General features: G+C 41.9%; 1 protein-coding gene across 1 annotated transcript in view; it reads left to right on the forward strand.

Moving 5' to 3' along the window:
* The window catches only part of LOC117945020 (ultraviolet-B receptor UVR8-like), a 300294-nt gene that overhangs the window by 80779 nt on the left and 199492 nt on the right, over positions 1-20023 (forward strand). The window contains exon 5 of the mRNA XM_034872256.1: positions 684-796. Within this exon, the coding sequence (XP_034728147.1) occupies positions 684-796 (113 nt within the window). The remainder of the gene's footprint in view (positions 1-683; positions 797-20023) is intronic.

Raw genomic sequence — 20023 nt, forward strand, 5'->3', positions numbered from 1 at the left:
GGCATTTTAATGCAGATTAATTACTTTCCCTGGCCCAAGCAATCCATTTTTGTTTGTCTGTGGATGTTTTTAGCTTTTTCTTGACCTTGGGGTGAAGAAAGAGAGAAAGAAAAAAGAGAGGGGAAGAAAAACAGCCCTTCACAGTAGACTTATACCCTCAATTTAATAGCCGAGTGAGGTGTTTCTCCAGCATCATCAGATCAATGGAGAGTAAATAGCCCACACTTCTTGTTTCACAGTGCAGTATTGATCTTTTCCTCAGCCTCGGCTTCCCTTTCCCCAGCATCTTGTGTCTTTCAACCCCTGGGACTGTGCTGATTGTCATAGATTGGACAAGCTAACAAGCGCATGATGAGGAACCAGGCTTTCTTTTCTTCTCATAGGCTGTTTCATTTTTTTTCTTTGTGGCACTGGCATGAACACACAAAGACAGACAGACAGACATACACACAGGGACTTAAAAACATCAGATCTACACAGCTCAGCGCCATAAAGCAGTATGCTGCTTCTTTCTTGTTCCCTCTGTTGTTTTGTCTTCATCTACGCTGAGTGGATCTACTGTTGCTGTGCCTGTCGTTGGGATGTTAGCCAGCCTGATGGAGTTTACCAACTGAGCTACAGAGCTACTCAGAGATACACTGCGTTTCTTCACCTCACTGGGAACTTTATTTCTTTTTTTTCAGCTGGTACCTCGTTTGTTCCAGAATCTCCCATCCTCTCTGAAAATATGTCAAGTGGCCTGTGGAGAGCGACACACTCTGTTTGCGCTGGAGGACGGCCGTGTGGCGGCATGTGGGTAAGTTCAGTGTCAAGGCAGCAGACAGTTTGCCCATGTCCAGACCTAAAGGGGATAGGAGGAGAGTTGAGGAGGAAAACCCCTCCCCACACACCCCAACCCCCACTGACATTACTGCATAGGCAAATTAGGGTCGGGGGGAAGATCGAAGGTTTATGTGCATGTGTGTGCATGCAAATTGGGTATGTTCTGTGTTTGTGTTTGTGTGTGCGCACATGCTTGTGTTTGTGAGTCTCTTCCGTTCGTCTGGGCATGCAAAGTTGTAATAAATCTTGTTGAGAGCTGGATGTGCTGCCGGGTGGCTCAGGATCAATATGAAGTATGTTTACTAAATCCAATAGCTGTGTTTGTGGAGAAGGGGAATACACCAGCTGGAATAAGTGATCAGATGTGCTTTTAAGGCTCATTAGCAGCCTGTTTGGCATATAGATCTGCTTTTAAACAGCCCTCTGGATTGGACACGTTTGTGCTTGAACACAACCGACATGATAGGATTGCATATGCGTTTGATCATCTACTCCACAAACCCTAGATGACTTTTCACAAGCAACTAGTTTAATGTTTATTTAGCTGTATAAATGTGGACGCAGTACTACAATTAGCTAAATTCCGTCTGGTATTTTATTTTTTCTTTAGGGTTTGTTTTAAAGCCCGACGATAAGGCTATTATATTCAGGATCAACGAAAATTAGAGTAGAGTTTGGTTCCACTATTTTCTCTCCTTACTTCTAGTCACAAGTTCTCTGAATTGTTGTTTTATTTTTCCTGGGTTGAGCAACCCTCTGAAGAGTATTTAGCTCATGTGACCTACAACTTGTCATTAAAACTGTAGTTAGTTAGGAAGTATAAGCAATAAATAGTGGAACCTTTAATGTTCAGACCATCTACCTAGAGACAAACAGTCAATACAAACAGTTTAGTGTTGATTTGCAGTATTCAATCTTAGTATTATTTCTTAAAAGATGTGCTGAGTCTTTTACTTTAATAAAATGTATTCAAATAGAGATTGAGAAAGGAGTTAGGAAAAGTGTCAGTGTCAAATGGGTGTATGCTAAAACAAGCTAGCAGGCTAATGACAACGGTCACAACATTAAAGGCGCTCTATGCAGTTTTGGCCATTTCTTTGCTGTCGTCTCATTTTTTACTTGCATGTTTCTCTACAGAGCTCTCCCTACAGCTTCAGAATAGATATTTGGCAGCTCCTATGTTTTTGGCTGACTCCTCACTCGGTCTGTCTGCTGTTTCCTCTTTCTCCGTTCCTCCAACAATGCTTTCCTAGCTTTCTGTTTCTTTTTTGCCTGCTCAGCCATGACGAAAGTATTAAAAACTCCATCACTACCTTGTTCTTATAGCTAGCCAGTTCCTGAATGGGGGCGTGTGTGTGTGCAGTGCCGTGAAGCAATTCGTTACAACGCAAGACCTGGTAGCATGCGATACTTCCTGACGGCGGCCCGAAGTTGCAAGGCGTGGTTTTTCCGCTCACAGGCGCTAGGGGGGAGTGAGACGACCATAAAGTCATATAATCATTCCAGTGACTCCGAAGCTGTTCAGTTAAGATAAATTAAGCTAAAAAAACGGCACAGTTCCCCTTTAAGAGACCGTGATCCATTCAGTTCTATCAGGAGTAAAAAAGTATTACATTTTGATATGTACGTTTTTTCTCACAGCCTTAGTTTCTGTTCACTCTTCCAAATTCCAAATACCATTTCTTTAATAGTCTTACTAAAGTAATCCATATCAAAATTGGTCATGTCTGTTACTTGCACTCACACATATATCTCTGCCCCAATCCTTGCTCTCTTCTTGGCTTCCTGTCTTTGCATGTGATATTTTAGGCGACTCTGGAGGGATGACAGTTCTAACCAGGCCTATTAGGTAACCCTCAGGGTGCCCTCAGCACTGATTTGAGCACCATTAATTTTCTATTATGGAGTGCTGAAGATGTGCCCCTGCACAGTCATTCACCTGGCTTATTGAGTCTCGCACACACCAATTGTGGACTTTTCCAGGGCAGTGTTGCTGAAGGTTTAGTGCGACCCCTCTGGGGAGCTAATTTATTATTTGCAGATATTGATCTGGCCGGGTAGGCCAGCCAAGCCGTGGCCGATGTTGACTCTGCTCTGGCCCGTGGCGACTTTAACCCTTTCTGGACTGAAGTAGACACACACTGAACTGATGGTCAGTGGCTGTTTGAGCTCTGCTAGTGGTAGTTCTTTCAATTCCTTTAACTATTCAATAGTCTGTTTATTAAAATGAGAAACGGATGGATGTGATTTGCATTAATACAAGGATATATTTTTGTCTTTCTAGATATAGAACTTGCTTTTTCTTTGCAAACAGACAAATAGCACACTTAGACAAACACACACACACACACACACACACACACACACACACACACACACACACACACACACACACACACACTCTGTGGCCTATCCAAGGGAAATAAAATCACAGTTAAGAGGAAAGAAAACAAATTTAGAAGGTCAGGCAAAACATTTATCAAGCTGTGTGTGTGTCTGGTGGGTAAATAACTGAGGAACAGTAAAGGGCATGACTCTGAAACCACCAGATAACCACAGCAGATCATCACACACAGTTTCAAGATTCACTGCAGAGAACGGATATTTCTCAAAGGGTTTCCTTCAGAACATTTGCTAATATTCTTTCTCCTGTCTTGCTGTTTTATTTTGAACATTAAACTGGAACAGACAGAATAGATCAGACATCTTATTGTACCTCTCCAATTTCAGCCATGTAGTTATTGAAGTCTTACAGTATAGACATTAGGCTATGCATTAAGACACCATGTCTGAACATTTGCATTAGACATAAACAATTTTCCTCAATCCAATGCTATAATATAAATAAGTTCAGCAACAAACCAGTTTTCTCAGAGAAGTGAACAAGAGGGGAGTTTAACTTTACTTTAAATAAAATATCCAGATGTGATTTATTGTGCATGTGTGTAGAAAGTAAGAGTATATGCCTACATGGGAATTGTCCTTGCAAGGTACGTCTTTACCCCGCACAAACTCACAAACATGTACTGTATGAACCTGGTATTCACACACACAAACACACACACACACACACACACACACACACACACACACACACTCTCTCATGTCCAGGGACCAATAAGTTGCTTCCCACAGGTCTCCTCAAGGCCCTGCTACAACCTCAGACTCAGCGTGGCCCGTCCCAGCTCTAATTGGTATTTAATGCTTTCACTGAACCCGAGAGGTCAAACAGCAGTGTGTGTTTGTGTGTGTGAGTGTTAGTGTTTGTGTAAGGGTGCTGAGCCAAGTATGTCACAGGAGGTATTACCAAGAAACGGCAAAGAGGAAACCTACTGATTGCACATCTATGGATGTGTGTCTGCGATGACTGCTGGGTAGCCTGAATGGAGGGTGAATGATGATAGATGTCCGGAGAGGAATTATGGAGGATAATAGACCATCGTTTTCCTTTATACCGGTTGTTATTATAGCCTTTTACTTGATCTTTATGGCCTAGAACATAAAATAAAGGTCAGGAAATTTCCCAGGGATGAAAGTGCCTTCAACCAATCCAAATTTGTCCATACTCCCTCTGTAAAGGCGATTTCATGGTTGACAAGCCTGTCTCTTGTTGAATTTGGCGTAACCTCAGAAGTTGGCCCATATTCATCTTCCATATTCATGTGAGTCACTGAAATTGAGGTGGAGGTCAGAGAGAAGACATTGCTGATGAGGAAACATGTTGGAGTGAATTTTCCACTGTTTTGCTGCGTAGTCTCTGCTAATGCTGTTAAGAAAGAGTGGGCAGTCTGCCCGTGGAGCTCTGATGGGGAGGAAGACAGAGGGAGGAAGCCACCTCATGCTCCCCTTGTCTCCTTCCATGCCACTTCCAAAACTGTCTTCCTTCTGCCAGAGACCGCAATCCATGGAAATGCTCTACGCAGCTGTCTGCACTCAGAGGGAAGAGGAAAGCCTAAAGGTTGCGAACAATAAAGGGGGGGGCCTGAAATTTATGAAATCCAGATGCATATCATTTTTTCACTTGTACAACAATACCCTTTCTTGTTATTACAGAATCAGTTGTACATGTCCATAAAAAACACCTCTATAGCTATGTTTTATAACTTTATTATTTCATGCTCTGCTTGTAATATGATCTCCTGATTTTTTTTTTTGTCTTCTTTGTTCAATTGTTTGTTTTTTGTCACATTTGGTTGGCTAAATTCTGCTTAAATTTTGTTATTGTTGTTGAGGACCCCGTTGAAAATGTGACTGTGCATCTTAAGGGGATGAATCATTTCCTACAAGTAGGGACAAATAACATTACCCATTTGTGTTGTCCCTGGCATATCATTCAGTATCTCATCTACCAGATCATTCTGCCGTAAATAAGACAGCATAGTGGGGTTTTTATGCTTTCTGTAATTTTCAGACTTGATCTCCTCTCAGCTGTGTGAGATATGTCCAGCATCTGGACGGATCCAGACAGACGAGACATACCTTAATTAAACATAAAGAAAGGGTGGAATTTTACATCCAGCCTTATTTACAAAAAATGGTACATGCTCTTGGTTTTTCTAATGAATGCTTTTTTTCCTATTGGATTTACATCCATTACAGAGCTTTGGAACCTGTGCCATTACAAATCGCTCTATACGTAAAAGGAGTAAATGCGGTTCTAAAGCAACACAGTTGTCAATAAGCATCAAGCAGCTGCCGCTGACATGCCTGCTGTCTCATCAGTAATCAGGCCAATCTGGTTTAGCAGAAAATGGCCATACACGGCGCAGCATTGATGGCAATGTCTCATTTCAACTTCACGATGCCTTGAGAAGGCAAAGCAAATCAGCAAATGTTCATGAATTCGACAGCAGAAGCGTGGAAATTCTATGACAACTAGTTGGATTCGGTGAGCTGAGTGCCAGCACTTTGCATTAAGTTACACTAAGCACTAATTGGATGCTACCTGGCTCTACATCACTAGCAGCTCTGAACAGGATCAGGATCTGGCTCTGACTAACAGCAAGCTCTCTGGTGTTGCTGGCTGATTACCCTTAGCAAAGGGAAAACCGAAACGATGATGAGAAAAAAAATCCCTTCTCTTCTCTTGCACAAGCCCTTGGCCCTGTTGGCACTCTGCAAGCTTTTGGATTTTTCCTGATGTCTCTGAAATTGATTTTCAGCCATGATTGCATCGCATCTCTGAGGATAATCAAAGATTTTAAATAATTGCTGCAGTATGACGGTACAATGGGGAATAATAAGAATAGTGGCTCTTTCCCCTTGCTGTCATCTATAGAACATTTTTAGCTGCGCACTTCACTTCACAACATACAGTACCTCTCAAATGGTTCCCAGTTGTAAGCATGACACCATTTTTTTGTTGGACTTGCCTTTTAAAATCCTGTGATGACAAAACATGCCATGATGTCACAGCTGCGGAAATCTGTCATTGAAACCCTTTTTTTTTATTTAGGTACATGTAGTTGATACATAATCACACTTTTGGCTTTAGTAAGAAAATAAAGCCAATCTCTGAATATTAATAAGTTAATGTCCTCTGAATTCCTTCTACACTTGAACTTCAGCTTGACAACACGTCAACTCTCAGTAGGGGTGCGTGATTCAGACAATGTCAAGATTCAATTCCAATTTTTAGGCTCACGATTCGATAAATATAGTTACTACTTATGTATGTATGTATGTACGTATGCATATATGTATGTGTTAATGTATGTATGTACAGTATGTATGTATGTATGTATGTATATATATATACTGTATATATTCATATCCATATTATTCATGTGGATTTGTTTATTTTTAACATTCTGAAATTATGTATGTGTTTGTTGTGTGTGCTTGAAAATCCACTTGGGGATCAGTTGGGAATAAGTATCTATCTATCTATCTGTCTGTCTGTCTATCTGTCTATCTGTCTATCTGTCTGTCTGTCTGTCTGTCTGTCTGAGGAAGTTAAAAATAAATTAAATTTTGGAATTCTATGAATCGATTTTGAATTGGTAGAATTGCGATTTGGATACAAATCAATTTTTTTGCACACCGCTAACTCTCAGTAACATTTACCCTGCTTAATGTTGCTGCCATTGGTTTAAAAACATTCCGAGGAAGTGGTTGTGTGCTTTTACTCCTGGCTGCCTTGTATAAGAGAGACATCACCATCCTGGAGCCACCCTTTTGTGCCACAGTGAAAGATGGTCTCTCGTTTAGCGCGGAAATGTAACCAGTGTGTGCAAGGGGAGAAACAGATTGATTAGAGGCTGGGGGAAGATTAATAAGCTGCACAGGGCAGTTATGACACCCATTGTTTCACACATGCCCTGTAGAGGTGTGCCTCCCAAAATGCATCATTGTGTAAAATATTGACCTAAAGGTAATCATTACTCTCTTTCTCCTATGTGCTTGCTTTGCTCTCCAAAGAAGGCTTCTAATCAGTAATAAACTGCTCTCTCCTTTTCTTTTCTTTTCAAGAAACTGCACTGGCTCATTGAACAAAAAGATTTATTTATATATATATGTGTGTGTGTGTGTGTGTGTGTGTGTGTGTGTGTGTGTGTGTGTATGTATGTCATGTCCTGTCCTGTACTGAACAACGCAGAATCAGGGAACTCACAACAGACAGAGACAATAACCCTAAACTGGATTCAGTGACACTATTCAGTAGATCACTAGATTGCCCTGTGCAAAAACAAATTAAGAAACCTGGCAGACTTTTGAAAACATGACTGAGGGCAGATTCATATTATGCATCTTGTATATTATATCCATAAAAAAACAGGTTCACCAGACAAGCGTTTTTGATCAGGTTCTATTGATTTTATTTCTTTAGCTCTAGACTAAAAGTAAGGAGTTGTGCAAAATGTAAAAGAAAAAGTATTATCTTGGCCAAAACACTAAACAACTTTATTCACACATATTTATACATATTTTAAAAGTAATATTTGTCTTACACTAGAAATGTATGTATTCATAACGGCAGATGTTCTCTTTTGAATGGAGTGAGTGCTGGTGTTACAGAGTGAGCCTATTTCTTCAAAGAATGTTTTTTTTGTTGCAATACATAGCCTTAATGTTGTCAGCATGTCTCCACCTCCACTAACTATACCCAGGTTACCATGTAGGAGGTTTTTGAGGCTCTTAAATCTTAAAGCTTCAGTTTTGAGATCCCGGTTTTGTGTTATAGCTATGGACTTAATGCAGACCTGAGTGGTTACTTTCTGAAAACTAAAGCTTTTGAGTATTTGTATCATTAACAATAGATGAACACACACAGTATTACAGTCTGAATTGGAAAACACTTAACCTAACATTAAAATAAAACCTACAGAAATGACATAAGGATGAACCATGCAAACAATACATGAATACTTGGACAGCTAACTACATTTCATTTATTGTACACTTACTCAATACTGCAAAAATCTGTCATAAATATGCATGATTAACATAGTACATACACTAATGTTCTTGTGTATGTTGCTTGGTTTAAAAGTAGCTGAAGGGAAATAAAGATAACCATTTATAGAATGTTGGCAATGTGTTGTAATGGATTGGGGATGACATTTGGGCTTTTAGTAGACTAACTGAAATCACAGCAAAAGAAAATGAAACGGTTACAATCAGTGTTCTTTTAAGGTATTGTAATTATGACAAACAATTGGATTAATCTATCATATTTACCATTAACAGTTTTAGGATGCTGTCGTGGATAGGAAAATAATGCTTTACACAACAAAAATCTTTCACGCAAAATATGTTTAAAGTGCTAATGGCATTTTTGTATGAAGAGTGAAGTGTATTCCAATTAGTCAAATAGCAAAGCTTGATGTTATCTGAAATTAGCTTTCATGTGAGATTTTCTACCCTTGTTATTTCTTGTTACTAGCTGGAGGCATGGCTTTGTTCCCCTTTCTATTTAATTTGCTGCCAACCTGTTTTATTTATTTCTGTGGTTGCAGAAATTGCCTTTTGACCTTGATGATTACAAAAAGTAAGTGAATTGAAAAGGCATTGATATCCAGAATTCAGTGGGCTGATGCACAAGGTTATTCATCTTCCCAGCTCGGTGCGGTTTCAGTTTTGCAATGGTCAGATTTTAGTTCTCGCTTTGCTGTTTTCATTATCTTAAGAGGGCAGAGGAGAGCTTTTTGCCAGCGACCTTATAAACTTCAATTTCCAATTCAGTACACCAGCGCGCACACACACTTACACACGCACGCACATACACTCTCTATCAGCGATAAAGTCGTGCCCCCTCCCACCATCCATATACACATTCCTACTGAAAGAAACCTCCAATACATGTGTAAAAAGTGACAATGTTCTGCTTAGGATCGGCAAAGACACTGCATTTTTGTCTCCAATAACTCTCTACTCTCAATTTGTTGTAACTGTATTTTTTGGTTATAAACAGCATAACATGGGACCAGAATCAATTGGTTGATTTTGTGTAATCTGGTGACTGCACATGTAACACACAAACTGGATGTTGTGTTAAGTTACTCTTTAGTAACTGAGTATGGGGAGCATCTGCAGCCATGTAATGTACTGTACCAATGTACAAATAAATGTAAGGAAAATATACTGTATAAATTAAAAAGAAATACACGATCCCAGTTTTCATCCCTCATTCCTCTCTGGCTCATAATCTCTCTCTCACACACACACACACACACACACACACACACACACACACACACACACACACACACACACACAGGCAGACTCTGTATAGCCATATCACTTTTGACACCTGTAAAATATGGAAGTAATGATGTCTACTGTGGATGAATGGCTGAACGAGCCTGCAATAGGGCTGTATAGTACCGTGTTCACCTTGGGGTTACTCATTCGATTCAAGGGCTGAATCTGAGTGATCAGAAATCTTTTCCATCTAATAGCGGAGTAGAGAGACGGAACATTGCAAAAGAGTCTCAATGGTCCCACTGGGCTCCTGGTTTCCTTCATAATACAGAATAAAACCAATAAACCCCCAACTGATTGGTATACCTGATGCTGTAGTGTGCACATCCCCGGGAGTGCATTTAGTACTGGTCTTAATGTAATGTATGAGTAAGTGTGCCTACAACAGAACTGAGTTTATCTTGTGTTTTTTTATCTTGGTGACAGAACGTTCAATCATGTGTTTACGGCCGTACTGCACCTCTTTCTTTCTCTATTGTCCTGTTGGCAACCATTTCTGGTGGCTGGAAAAGAGTTTTATTATTCTAGCTAGTGAGCAGACATGTCAACACTTAAGGATGACTCTCTGCAGTGGCCTCATGGACACCTGTAAAAAGATGGAGCTGTCATATCACATCCACCACACTGTGTAGGTTTATGCTCACCATCCACAGAATTCGTATATAGTTTGTTCCCTATCCATCACACCATTGAGTGGAGTCACAGTCCTCTTATCCAGCAGCATCGGATGATGCTAGAAATATAGGAAGTTAAAAGTAGAAGATTTACATTTTTTTCACATACTGTTTATATAAAGGTCACTATAAATGATTTATATAATATATAGTCTTAGTCTTAGACTTAACATTATTTTATATTTTTTCCATATGATTAATTTTTTTTGTTTTCTTTTTGTGATTGTGAATCTAGAATAAGTCACATTTGTTGTATTTAATGCAACTCATTTGTAACCAGAGACTGAGAGACACTTAGATTCATTGTAAATGCAGTTAACTGGACTGTGTTGAATGTACAGGGGATGAAAGAGAGGTAAGGGGGCTGTAGGGTGAGCAGCAAAAGAAAAGTTGTTTTTGGCTCTCAGTGTTTTCTCTTCTTGCCCTTTCAAGCTTAGAGAGGCCCGGTGGGGGCTGGAGTGTGTGAGGCTGGAGTGCAGGGAGCACGGGGCACCGTGTAGGCTGAGGCTCAGCATCTGCCAGCCCAGACTGTCCGTGGTTTGTTCCTTTTCCAGCACATTCTTACGTAATTATCTGTGATAAACTCCTCTGCAGTCAAGCCTCAAATCCACGTCAGAGGCCTGGCTTACCGAACAACTCTGAGAAAGCCACATACACATGCACACATGGCCTTGAAGATGCTTGATCGCACAAACACACACACATGCAACGGGACACACAAATGTTCATTCTCACACACCTACTCACACTTAGATTCACACAAACAAAAGTTTGGGCTGCACTGTCAAGTGGTTTTGGTATTTTGGTGCCAAAGGAAGGAGGGTATTATCCCGGCTGCCACATTGACACTCAGATGGAGTTTAGCAGACTTCAGTGGTTCCTGTCTTGCCCAGCACTTTCCCCTCTCAACACTAAGTTGCTCAAAGTCCCCATGACAAAGAACCTGCAGATACGTTCTACTATGCCAGAATCGGCACTACAAGAAGTCCTGCCTCTACTTCCTGGCTTTGAACAACTTTGTCTACTCAAAGTTCAACAGACAGAAGTGAGGGTTATGTTGTTCAGTAAATTATGACCTCCTCTTGTGTCTTTCCTATTGCTTACCTCGGAGACGTTGTTTATATCGTTATAATTAGCCGTCCATGCATGCACGTTGTTAAGATAATCATATTTTGTACCATATTTTGCTACAAATTGGGGCGCAAAAATGAAGAACAATGGCCTGGTTTTGAGTTCAAAGAAATAATAACCATATTATTTTCTTGCCATGTTTTTTTTTTACAAGGGTTCTTGGATCTTCGTTTTGCTGTGTATTATCTAGTCTGATGCCAGCAGAGCAGGGGATGACAATGGAGTGGTGTACGGCGGAAGACTGAAGGCTGTGCCAGCAGGATAAGAGAGTGAAAAACAGAGGAGGGTGGGGGTTTCATTAGCATAACTAGCGGGATGCCCAGAACCTTTCTGGAGTGGCATGTTTACGGCACCAAGCTTGGCAAGAGCACACTCATTTTATAGGGTTTATTAAGAAGACAAGGGGAGGCACAAGCAGGATTTGGGATATTTTTGGTGGGTGTGTTTTAGTGTTTGCGCTTGCTTGCATGTGTGCGTGTGCAAGCGAGCATCTGAGTTTATGTGTGCGTTTGGCTGTTTTGTCTGCATGTGTGGGGTCTGACAGGAGGTGTGCTGGGTTTCAGCGGCTGCGTGGCGGCATCTAGCCCAACTACTTTTACATGTTTGTATTTTGGCTTAAGTGCCCTTTAAAAGCAATGAAATAGAAAGTGCATTCATAAGCCAATCCTCAAGAATGATCCCATTTCAGAGGAGCAGAGAATGGGGCTCTTTGTTTTGCTCTGGATCTTTTCATCTCTCTGAGGTCATTTTCACAGAGCAAACAGGGAGACTCATTATCAACCTGCACCTGAGAGGTCAGAACCTGAACTCTCCCCCTCCCTCACTCCCTGTCCACCCCCTCCACCCACTCCCTCCCCTCAGCCGGGCCTCCGCTCACTGCTACCTCTGGTCCACACTCGGGTTTATTAGCGCAGAACATCTTTTCCAGTGACTGAGCTTGCCCTTATTGTCTACAGCGGTCAGGGTCAAGTCAAGGGCTCTCAGCCTAGATTGGAATCATTTGTCACATGGTCCCGGACTGCAGCTGATTTCAGCAGAGGCCAGGGTGAGGTACACAGCGGTTTCAACACCACCTCTGACACAGGGAGCAGGGGAGAGTAGCCACCGGACTACACAGATGGCCTCAACATATTACACAGCCACTGCTTGCCAACAAAAGAGCCCCTCCTTTCCCCTTTTTAGCTTGTGAGTTTGAGGGGAATGAAATGGGAGACTGGATTGAAAACATAAATGGAACACACTCGCTGGTTTGTCAGGACATATGCCTCCAAGTTTGGAGCCCTTTCTGGGACCTCTGTCTCCCTTTAACAGTCCAAAATTGCCACATGAGTGACCGTGATAATGACTGCCCCTTTTAAGCCATGAAAGCCATGAACATTTCCGGCAGAGGACTTATTCCTTAAATGATGTAAACCGTGCAAGGTGTTGCAATTTGGTTTTGGAGCACGGGGGAAGTTTTTTTCTTTTCTTTTCTCCACCTCTCTTCATGGTCAGCAGGAGCTTGTATGAACAATGGATCATGCTGAGGTAGCATGTGGAAAATGACTTTAATACCCCATATAGAATGGCTTATTGCTTTGGTCAATAGGACTGCAGTGAAGATGGTATATTTTTCCGCTTGGGAAGGTTAGACCTGTCAAAGGGCCACAGTGACAGATACCCAGACCCTGCTTATGAGGTCCATAATGGGTGTGTGCATGTGTGTGTATGTGAGGCGGGGAGGGGGACAGACAGACAAGCAAAGTTATAAAGGTTACATATGACATACACCTTGCAATTAAACATTAGATTAGTTAACTTTTAACTTTTATATCCAAGAATATTTCATTCATGACACAATAGGATGTCAATGTGGCACTAAAAGTGCGACGCCATAAACTGGGAAATAACAAATATTAACAGAACCCTGAAACAAATAAACAGTGTGTTTCAGCAACCTACTAAAGAAAAAAAATGGAAATATGGAAATAGAGGGAGAACAAGGAAAAAAAAAAAGATTGAGCATCGGGCCATTTTAACTTGTTTTCCCTCAGAGAGGCCAAGTGCGGAGGTGAAGGTCACAGAGAGACTAAGCACACAGCTCATAAACAGCACAGCTGGAGGAATCATTGAAATATAGCCCTTTGTTTTCTCTGGGCCGTAATTGGCCCTGAAGCCTTCTTCCCCTTCCCGTTCTCTCCATCTCTCTCTCTCTCTGTCTCTCCATTGCTCTGTCTGTGTTTTGCACCAGCGTGGTGCAGTTTAGAGACCCAGATAATGACTTTAGGGTTAAAGGGCGCACCTGTGGTCATGACAATACACAATACAATAAATACAGAAAAACATAAACAAACATACTGGGAAATAACAGTCATGGCCATGCAATGCTCCTTACCCCCCACGCAGGTTTTAGGTTAGCCGAAACTGATTAATACATACAGTGATAACATTGTTATATTTGATCATTCTTTTTTTATTACAGGTCAAGCTATATTATTTCAAATTATTTTTCTGAAATTGAAATTGATTGAAGGTCAGCAGAAGGGTTGTGTTTTCTACACCATACGAGAGGCAACAAAAATACTCATTTCAGTGTTGTCAAAGGGCAGCTATATTTTCTTTAAAATGTTCCACTTCCACAAAACAACATGACATTGTCTTCATAGTTCACCATGTTATGTAAAATAGCTACATTTTTATTCTTGGTGCCCTTTTTAAAATTGCTTAAGACAATGGTCTTACTAGCCCAGGTTCAAGCTCACCTCTTCCTTTTTTATCGTAACTCAATCAGGACACTGGATGGGACCAAATCACCTGACCTAGTCCAAGGAACACCCATCAAGTCAGTTTCAGCATATGTTATGGTCACCAAGCCCTTTGGTATTCTGCACGCATGGTTTCAGATATTCTCGTAATAGTTTAGCTAACAGGTCAAAGTGAAAAAAGGGATATGCATAACTGTACAGTTAATTACAGAAATGAGCAGACAGAATACATGTTTTCACACTCGTACCATTGTATGAAGTACAACTTTAAATTCAACCTTTATTTGTTATCCTCAATCCAATTCAATAAATCATCAGCAATAAACTACACACTATTGATCCATTCAGTTAGACCAACTTTGGATTCCCATGTCTTTTTTGTACTGTGATCAAATGCATGCGTTGGTAGCACTTTTTATTAAGTTGACGGTGGTGGAACACCTCTTGAGGGATTAGCTCTAGAAGATGGCTGTCGCTCCCCCTGACTGGAGGCCTGAGATCTCTGAGCAGAGAGGAGAAAAACAGTATCAGATCCAGCCTGAGATAGCAGGGCTTTGCCGTATAATTACCATGTTAACCCAGATGATTCTCTCTGATCTCTGCAAACATCAGGGCGCAGGCCCCGCCAGGCCGGCTTAGGCACGGATCTGTCACAGTGCACTGTGGGACACTGGATCTATGTTAGCTTGCTAGCAATGGGACTTTTGATGTGATCTTCATGCGCTTTATTTTAAACCCCTTATGTGTTTTATTGCACACAGTTAGTACAGGCGCTTACATTGTCAAACCCCAGAAATGTAAATTGTAAAACCTATTTGCAAATATTTAAATGAAAGGCCTGTATGAACTGTGAAACCTTGCTTCATGGTTCCTTTTGTAAAAAGTATCACGCCTCGCATACTCTCACAAATAATATTCTGATCTCCAGCATGCTGTAACATGTCAACATTTAAAATTCAATCTTTTCTGAAAACCTTACAGTATTGTTCAAAATCGTGTTTTTTCCCGATTGGTTAATTCTGTTATGCTACACCTAAACCTCTTTTTTTTTAATCTCAAACCACACAAAGTAGGATATGTGAGATGTGAGACCCTTTCCTTCATTGAGTGTTAGTGGAGATTCTGTCTTTGGTTCCTTGCTTCCTAAGCCTTATTGATCTGTGGGCGTTTTTTCTCCCCCATTCTCCAAAGTCACTAAGCTTGCATCAATTCATCTTAATCTGTTTGCTCCTTAAACCCGGAACAAGGCATGTCTTGTTTCCTGGTTGTAGGAGTCTCTCGGCTGGCTTCCCTCACATCCTTCCTAGCCGGGCTTCTCCTGGGTGGCAACAAGAGGCTTTTCATATCGAATCAAGTGTTATTGAGTTTCCCCACACATCTCTTATATTCCCCCTTCTTTTTCATTCTCTCCATCTCTTTTTTTCTTCTCCTCCATCCACTTTTAACAAAGCATTCCTTTAATGACTGTGGGATTATGGGCCAACCTTTTGCAGCCAGTCTGTGGACTAGCCTGTAATCTGACCTCATTACATCCCCTGCGACAAGCTCCTGGGTCACCACAGAGTGACTACACCTTATCCTTTTGAGAAGACAAGCTGCACACAAGCCCCCCACCCCATGGCACTTACTCAACCAAGTCAGGCATCCAGGCCACCCTTCCCTCATCGCCATACCTGTCCACCAAAGCGTAGGATCCCTTGATCCTGTTCACTTCCCTTAACTTCTCCTCCATAACGCTGCTGCCAAGATGAATGGTCATTTGTGGGGGCAGATGAAAATCCAATTGTGTGGGTCCAGGCATGGTGGTGTCACTGATAAATGTGGAAGCTACATGTTCCTCAGGCTCCTAATTTTCTGACAGAAGAATTGTGTAGTGTATTATAAGTTCATGTATTAGATTTTGACAATTATTGCTGACTTAACAGCACTTTCAAAATCTTATGTAAAATGCAATGAAACAAGATTCTTTGGCAGACAACAACAATACAGTACAATATATAATGCATTTAAAAAACAACTGCATTCAAATTATATGTATCAAGTCTATTTCATATCAATAGTAACAAGCTGGTATGTGGATATTTCTGTTCAAATAAGCATCTTCTTTTATTCCATCCCTTTCCATTTATGCCTTCTTTCTCTTCAGCCTTCTGTGACTCCAGGGCTCCTACAGGCCACCTTTTCATCTTTGCCCCCTCTCTTTCGCTACCTCAATCCATCCCCCTCTCTATCCCTTCACGTGTCCCTTCATCCCACCAGCGTTTGAGGGTCAGGTGTTGACAGCAAGCTGGCATGTTGTCAGGCCTACTCTGCCGGATTGTGCGGTTGCACTGTGCTTGAGAGGACAAGGGAGGCCAAAGCAGGTCCATTACATCACCCCCATCAACACTGATTGGGCTCAGGACGGTGGTCCATGCATGCTCATGAGCGGTTGGCCCGGCCCGGCCCATATGCCTTTAATACAGGAACAGATGTGGAGCACAGACCCTGAGCTCTCGCTCCCCTTATTCCCTCCCTCTGCCCTACACATTGCCTCAAGCCAGCCGTGTTGTCCTGGGCCACACTTAGTGTGCTGCTAGGTTTAATGGGAACTAACTGGCATGCTTAGACGGTTGGGTGGAGATAATTTTTATTTTAGATGGCCTCCCTCCAGAACTGTCTTTGTTTTGTTCTGCACTGAGAAAAAGGGAGGGAACAAAAGTCCAAAAGGCAATGACAGAAAAATGAATTGTTGGCAGATGATACCAAACTCATATATCACCAAGCTGTTTGGGACATGCTTTTCTTTTACAAACACACCAAATGGACCAAAAAAGGTTTGGAGAAATGTGTCAGTTTATATTTCATCACTTATCAACTCTTGTTGGTATATTTTTTCCAGACAGTAATGATAACTGTAACCAAAACAAACTGAATTGACCTAAAGGATGCTGCCTTTCCTAGAGAATTATTAATGGTCCCACACAATCTCTACTATGGACACATCCATGTAGGAGTCCTTGGTGGGGAGCAGATGGGAGAGGCTCTGCTGTGACTGTGTTGTAATTTGTTGGACCTGAACCTGTGGCAACTAGTGAGAGGGACTGTGCCATACCCTAGTCAAGTAACCCCATATCCAGACTTCATAAATGGGATGCAGATGAACAAGGGCCAATACCCTAGTTATTGTAGTTTGTCACAACTGCTGTGTACCTCCAACTGCTTTGTCAGTGAGCAAATGCCCCGCTGAGTTTCTCTGTGTGGCCAAGACAAGAATAGGTCTGTTCGGTCTGTCATCGTATTTTAGTTTTCCAGGCTGAATAAGGTAAGGTGAGAACGGAAGCATTCACACATGGATAGAGGAAAGCACCAAAAGCATTGAGACAGGGTAATTGGGTGAGCAGAGTATGTAAACACAGGAACAAAATAGAAGCGGAAGGAAAACAAGGACTAAAAGAGCAGAGTAATATGATGGTGAATCAATGGACACGAAGCAGCAGGGGTTGACTCATATCTTCTCAACAGCATCCCTCTACTGTTAGCTGTGCCAGAGCAGCACAGACATGGCCAATCAGGTCCTCAGGTCTCTGGCAGCCATATCCTGGAGAGGGATTACAGACCCTTCCTATTGGGCGGGACAAGGCCTCCTGGTCTGAATTCATCAGCGACACGGCGTACGAGATGTAGGAAGCAGGTTAATAGACACTCATCAGACATCTGCCGCTGGGTTACCGTCCAATAATCTTCTCCCTGGATCTGCTGCCAGCAATTGATGACCACATTTTTTCCCCTAAACCCTTCAACTGCCCTCCCTCTCTCACTCTCACTCCTCACCTCTCTGTTCCTCCCAACCTCTCTTCTGAGTACACACTGTTACACACAGACAAATGTACTTTTAGTCTGCGGCTGGGTTAAACACACACAACTGTGCACACGTTTTCAACCTCTATACTACCTATCACCCATTATACTCCTCTGATGGCAGCAGACTTTTTCAATTTGGAGAGCAGCTTCTGATGGAGTCTGGTGACAGATTTGGGAGGCCAGTGGTGGCTCAGTGTGGCTGTGCGCTGAAAAGTCCACTGTCATACAAGAGCCAAGTGTAATCCTCCCTTCTAAAGAACATGGCCCACATCCTCCTGGCTTTGAACCACTTCCTGCTCACAGCGTCAATGAGGAATGACATTCTCTGGCTATGTCTTTCTTTCTTCTGTCTTTTTCATTCTGTATTTTCTCTCACGGTCTCACTCTCTTACTCACTCTTATTGTCGTTTTACAGTTACAGTGACATTGGTACAGCAACAGTTAATGCTACTTGCATAGATTTTTTTGCTACTCTCTGTCTAGGCATTTTGTAAGTTTTTTTTCTGAAAGGTTATGCATGTTGCTCTACTGGATGTGTTATTTATAAGTTCCCTAAGTGAACCTTATATATGTGTATTGTCATGAATTAGCATCAGTTATATTCTGTTGGGTATTTGATCTTTCATGAGATAATTTATCAATAAACGCTGTAGCCCTGTAACCATTTTTTTCTATTGACTATTTGCAGCAATTAAGGTTAGTATTACACTCCAGGGCATATAATGGCTCTCCTAATGATTGCGTCCACATAACTCCAGTGAAAATCATGTGGCTCCTCACTTATTGACTGTTTTCTCAACCAGGTTCAGAGGGCAAGTAGAGAGTGAAGCTCCCTCTCTGCCAGGTTATTTATGACTTTTCTTCCGCAAAGTTATTTTTCTTTCTCTGATTGCCTAGCAGTGTGTTAAATCCGACGTGTCGGGAGATTACTCAGCTGGCCGTCAAGTACACATGATCAATTTGCAATGATGAGAGGAACTGGATCACACAACCCCTGGAATCTCTCAGTGGAATCTGTGGGGGGAAGTCCTCTCACACACATACACACACACACACACACACACATCTTCATGGAGGACGCCAATGTGGTAGTCATTTCAGCCGCCAAAATCAAATGGAGGTTCAATCGTTTCCACATTTCTTAAGATAACATTATGAGAGGGAGAGAGATCGGAGGGACGGGGCAATCAAACATGTTCTGTTTGGTGACGTTTCTATGGACGGAGAAATAATGGGGCCATGGGATGAAAGGTGAGACATATGTAAGAGCAGTTCCTGGGTTCAACTATCGGACAATGCCACTTGTTTCTGACTTCACACACGCATAGTTCGCTGCTGTCAAAGGCAGCCTGTTACAGATGCCCTATGGCCACTCCTCATAGCAATTAACGCAATTGGACCTAATAACTTTGGGAATTACTAGAAAAACAGGAGGGGAGGGGTCAGTTAAAAAACCTGTAGGGTACCAAGCACATGTTGGAGTATTTAGGAAAATATCCTTTGAAAATGTTCTATGTGAATGTAAATCCATAAATATGAAGTAATAGCTGTCTGTTGTAGCTTTAGTGCTATCTGTTAGCAGGAGCCATTCATTTTCTCTGGAGGGTTCCTGAAATCCCCTGATGCGTGAGAGGGGAGTGGTTACTCGCAAAAGAGTTATTCATAACTGCTGATCCTATTGTGCGAGGGATCTATGTCAGACAAGGACCCGTTGAATGCAGGCTGGTACCCGTCTTTGGGTCTCAGATGGACTTTGGGACTTGTAGAATGGGCAAAGGGGCGTTTCTCCGTTCACACTTGAGCTCTGCCCAGCCATGCTGAACCCCCCGGCCTTCATCTCTTCTCTAGGCCATCATCTCGACTCACCCAGCGACAGAGTAATGAAGTGGGGACCATTACGGTCACTATGGCTAATACTAGGCTAATGGAGTTCAGATAGAGGACCAGTCCACCTATACCCATCAAAATAGGCTAGAGCAGTTAAGACACAATTAAGAACTGGGAAGGCTGAACCTTTGGAGCTATCTTTTTGAAATTCAAATATGCTCTTCATTATAGTGGATGACATATCACTCAGTCTGCCTTTTTATGCTCTGAGGGAATGTG

The sequence above is a fragment of the Etheostoma cragini genome, chromosome 5 (genome assembly GCF_013103735.1).
Source record: "Etheostoma cragini isolate CJK2018 chromosome 5, CSU_Ecrag_1.0, whole genome shotgun sequence".
Classification (NCBI taxonomy): Eukaryota; Metazoa; Chordata; class Actinopteri; order Perciformes; family Percidae; genus Etheostoma; species Etheostoma cragini.